Here is a 5,000-nt window from a genome sequence, read left to right as displayed (position 1 = left end):
GGGGATTATACAGCGTTCATAAACCCTGCGCCATACATTGAATTAATGAAGAAGTTATTCTCGGAACTGTCAGATGTAAATCATCGACCATCAAATGGCATGTCCGAAATTGTAGAAGCACTTGTAACCTCCGCAAGAAACTACGGAGCTAAACTGTATGCTGGAAGACCAGTGGTTTCGATCGAAAAGAAGGAGGAAAAATTCATTGTAAGAACAGAGAACGTCACTGTCTCTGCCCAGAAGGTAGTTATTGCCACTCATCCAGGAGCCTTCAGAAGAATTGGAGGACAGATATCCGAAGAAATTCAACGTGATCCAATCTTCCAGTCAATAAAGACACAGACTGCATTCAAAGGAGCAGCAGTTTACCGCGAGGCTTGGTGGGAAGACACTGGGAATGAGACATCAAACTTCAGCCTGAAACCGAGGCAGAAATTCATCTCTAACAGCAATTGCTTAGGAAGGACTTTGCCTTATGGGTAATTGTAGACTTGTTAAAATGTAGCGATAGTTTGCGAATCTCAAGCTGTAATTGATCAAAAGCTATCTAAATGGCTTTCCGTCATCGAATACTCTAAATCCCTTAAAATACTAGGAACTTTCTTATAATTTTGTAGTAACAAATTTCCCTTCTCTCCTGGCTTCGAATATCCATAAGCACTACCCAGGTTCTTCATCGTTTCTAGCACCCGCTTCGACGATTTTAAAGAAATCCTTGCCTCCCATCGATATTGTTTTTTGGACCCCTATGTGACTGCAGGTCATTGTGGAGCCGCCTTTAAATGAGGGATAAAGCTACAATCCTGGTCCCGGTTGTTCAAAAGCCAATTAACGCTATTCCCAGATTAAAAAATAACCAAGGAGTTTATTTCTCTACTCCTAAATGCTATTCAATGCTGATATTCGGCGAAACCTTTCATCAGAAGAAGTCAATCTCCTCTTGAAAAACAAGAATAAGCAAAAGAAACTTTCACCAAAAAGTTGAAAACATGAAACAAAAGTTTCCGCAAATCCTGGATTAAGTTATGAATGAAGGGGTAGTTTCTAAAGAAACTGTGGTGCTGCGTCGGTGGGGAAGTAGTATACAAAAATTTGGTTTTATCAACGGAGTTGATAATGTAAATTGCATAAATTTCGGAAACTTCATTGGCTTTCCTAGATATCAAAGTTTCTATTAGAGGCAACTTGCTATGTACTAGTGTGCACTACAAACCTACAGATTCACACAGTTATTTGTTGTATTCATCGTCACATCCATCACATGTCAAGAACTCCATTCCTTATTCTCAATTTCTTAGACTTCGACGTCTATGTAGTGATGACTCCGATTTTTCCAGCAAATCAGAGGAGATGTGCCAGTTCTTCGAAAAACGTGGCTATCCTGTCTCTGTGGTCAAAGCGGGCCATCATCGCGCCCAACAATTTGATCAACAGTCATCACTACAAACGTCACAAAAAGATAAGAATGACAGAATTCCATTCACCCTCACTTTCCATCCTCATAATCACGCAGTCAAAAGCATCATTCTTAGTAATTTTAAATTACTTCACATTACTTCACCTTAAATGACTTCAAAGCGAAATGCCGATCGCTTTCCAGAAAGTTCCATGGAGAGATGACGTTTGCATCCGCGTTCGCTAAGCCAATGAAAATTCGCACATTTGTTTTTGTTCCATAAGCTAATTAAATGTTTTGCATTTTTGTTTATGTTCTGTTTTTACGTTCATTTTTCAAGGTCATATAAAAGTCGTTCTATTCCTGACCATCTCGTACACCCGTCACAATGTGGGTAAAATATCCTAAACTGATAAATTGGAGCGAGCGGTCTTGGAGTAAAAATATAGAATGTAAGGTTCTCTGTAGCATGTTCGCGTTGTCGTCAAAACCTCAAATTTGATCAAATTTGGTTGTTGTTGTTGTTGTTGTTGTTGTTGTTGTTGTTGTACAGGTTACCGGAAAAATATGTGCAAAAATCCGTGCTGCACGATCATTTTTCCTCAGGCTTTTGACCAATGATATAATAATTGTTTTGTGACATTGTTTGCATCGTTTTCGTTGCCATTTCTTAAGCTCCCCAACAACACTGACAAGTTTTATCGAAGGCACCCTCTTGCTGTCAGTTTCTGAATGTTATGTATTTCTATTTCGTTTTCAGAGGAAGGGGACCCAGTGGGGAAGCAGTTCTTGGTACAATGTATATGGATGGGTATTGCAGCCGAAAATGGGGAGATATTTTAAGGATCTCAAAATCTGACGTGGACAGAGAATTGAAGAGAGCTCTTGAGTACAAGTTTAGGAGAAAAGTGCCAGACCCTCTAGCAACAGTTTACCAATATTGGGATGAAGGGGCCTGGTAAGTCTGTGGTTTCCCCGATGCACATTCTGTCTTTAGTATTCCTGCAACAAGGCTTTCTTGGCACGAGGACGGCTTTAAGGATGGGAAAAAATGTTAAATGATATTCGAAGTGCGGGTTATAGACGAAAAGTAAAAGTGATCTCAAGCTTTTACTGGACAATTTAAGCAGTTGTCTCTTAAAGACACCTGAAAAATTCAGGTGGTTACAACGAGATTCGAACCAATGACCTCTGCGATGCCGATGCATTGCTTCACCAACTGTGCTATGAAGCTACTCGTTTAGAAGCATGTCAATTTGTTGGGCATATGTGTTTTCGTGAAAGGACTTGATGAAAAAAATTTGAAGCGCGGGTTATGCAAAGGTCACACTTTCTTGTACCACACTTGTATTGTAATGCAAATGATGCGCTCTTCCCTGCGCTTCTTCTGGGGAAGGACGGTGGCGTTTCGGATCCGAAACGGGCTTTTCGTGCTACTTGTTCATAATATTGTTCGAAATTCTTTTGTCTTACCCCTTCAATTGTTTTCCTCTGGTAGGCATTTTCAGAAACCAGGTTTCAATTACACCCTTGCAGACGTGAGTAACTGGGCAAAACGTCCGCTTCCAGGAAGAGATATATTTGTCATCGGAGATGCTTACAGTTTCCTAAGCGGATGGACAGAGGGCGCAATTTTGTCGGCCAACAATGCGTTATTTGAAGGATGGGGAATTCCGGAAGGGAGGTCTTTAAGGAGAAGCATCCAACTCGAAGCTGCATGGAAGAAACGTTTGATGGATTCTACGAAAGATTTGCCGAGCCATTAGGGTACTTGATTCGTGAGCTTCGTGAGAACTTATTCAGCGGTCGCGGCAGGGACATTTAGCAAGGAATCATTAAATTTAGCCGTTGAGGTGTAGTGAGTTATTACACAGGCACTCATCACTGACGCGTCGCCAAATACACAAAAACGCCATGTTAGCCCAAATACGAAATAAACTGAAAACGTCCAAACAATAGGCCTCTTTCAAAAATACCGTAATACCCTTTGTTTTCCCTCTAAGATTTTGCATATGCATTGCTTCTACTTTCTCTTGAAAAAATAAAAACAGTGCTCGTGCAGAATTTTGGAGAGAAAACAAAGAGTAATAGTAGCCTATAGCTAACAATTGTTAACAATGGTTTGTGCGCTATATGTGGGCTAGCATGAATTACTGCTCCTTATTTGGCGACGGATTAGTGACTATGGGAAATCATGCACCGTCCGAAAAACCCATCAAATCACCCGAGACAAAACAGAATATAAAAGGTAATCAAACTACTCATTTGACTCTCAGCAAAACGCATTTTGACGAAGAAAGGCTGCGATTTGTAGTTTTTATGAAACATTTTCAATAATCAGTTGAATCAAGCCGAGATCGACCGTTGCAAATTACAGTAAAAGTATGAGATCAACAACCGTATCAAATATCGTGACGTCAGGCGGCCTCGAATCCCTAGGGTCGTTTCACTGTGGTCATTTTTGGTGCTTTTAGTGTCAAGGGTTGTTTGGCGTTCTTTAATTTGAGTGAACTCATTTTAGTGCCAATTGAATAAATGTTTGGAGATGTGAAAAAGTAACTGGTTTAATTAATTAACTCTGACTGTTTCCCAGCAGCGCGTTGTGAATCAATTTGCTGAGTTTTTGCAGACCTGAGGTTGTTCTGTCGTTGCCACGATCAACATGTATCGTCTCCTTACCGTGGATTCGGCCTGGAACAGATGTCTGGAGAAAAGGTGTTTGGTGTTTAGCCAACCCGGTTTTTCTTTAGGAATGTTCAAATTAGTTTCTGGTACTGCATTCAATTTGTTTGTACATATTTTCTGATGTCTTTTTATTCAAGCAAATTCCCCAACAACAGAACAACCTCAACTTTCTATCGCTTTGGTTTTCTCGAAATAACTTTCTTGTAAATTATTTGTGTTGGATTTGACCGACAACCTATATATATACAAACATCAGTCGGTGGGATTATCTACTTTTCCAGGTATCATGCACGTGGTAATCAATGGGCTATTTCCGAGTTTCTGTTTGTCTCGGTTTCGAAGTGAGTCTTGGTGCTCAACTGTTGTAAGGGAAATGGGTTTGGTTTGAATAAGAATACGCAACTCATTTCCATTTGAATGGTTGTGCACCAGGCCTCGCTTTGAAAATGAGGCATGCAGCAACTCGGAAATGGGCTATTCAAATTTCATTGGATCGGTGTAGGATGCAGCTCTATTGTGTTAAAGCCCATTTAAACGGTTTTCAACATTTACTTCAACTTGCATTCAACAATTTCTTGAACCGGCTTATGTTGGGTGCGTTTGAACAGGTCGTTTGCCATTATTGAGTCAACATTTTGTTCTAGAAAATGTTGCATCGAGTTGAAGCCGTGTGAACAGTTCGTTCAACATTTGTAGCACGAGCGCATGCTCACTTAAGGCCGTAAATCTGGACGGGAGAGTCTGGTTTCTTGTTCTTAGCTCCTCGCAATCAAACTGTTGGCTCTATTGATGTCGGAAGGATGGCATCCGCACAACTTTGTTTTTGCTTCCAACATTTGCCAAACATTCGTTCAACTTATGTTGAACGAATGTTGGGCAAATGTTGAAACCATTTAAATGAGCCTTTAAAGTGCCTCTG

General features: G+C 40.4%; 1 protein-coding gene across 5 annotated transcripts in view; it reads left to right on the top strand.

Annotated features, from left to right (window-relative positions):
- LOC138033665 (uncharacterized) overlaps window positions 1-3,955 on the top strand; it is a 21,517-nt gene extending 17,562 nt beyond the window's left edge. For all 5 annotated transcript variants that reach the window (XM_068881459.1, XM_068881457.1, XM_068881460.1 and 2 more), the window contains 3 exons: window positions 1-479; window positions 2,157-2,354; window positions 2,895-3,955. The exon at window positions 1-479 is cut by the window's left edge and continues 292 nt beyond it. In XM_068881459.1, the coding sequence (XP_068737560.1) occupies window positions 1-479; window positions 2,157-2,354; window positions 2,895-3,162 (945 nt within the window). In that variant the 3' untranslated portion in view covers window positions 3,163-3,955. The remainder of the gene's footprint in view (window positions 480-2,156; window positions 2,355-2,894) is intronic.
- The last annotated feature ends 1,045 nt before the right edge of the window (window positions 3,956-5,000 follow it).

The sequence above is a fragment of the Montipora capricornis genome, chromosome 14, assembly GCF_036669925.1.
Source record: "Montipora capricornis isolate CH-2021 chromosome 14, ASM3666992v2, whole genome shotgun sequence".
NCBI lineage: Eukaryota > Metazoa > Cnidaria > Anthozoa > Scleractinia > Acroporidae > Montipora > Montipora capricornis.
This window is presented reverse-complemented; position numbering and strand designations above follow the sequence as displayed.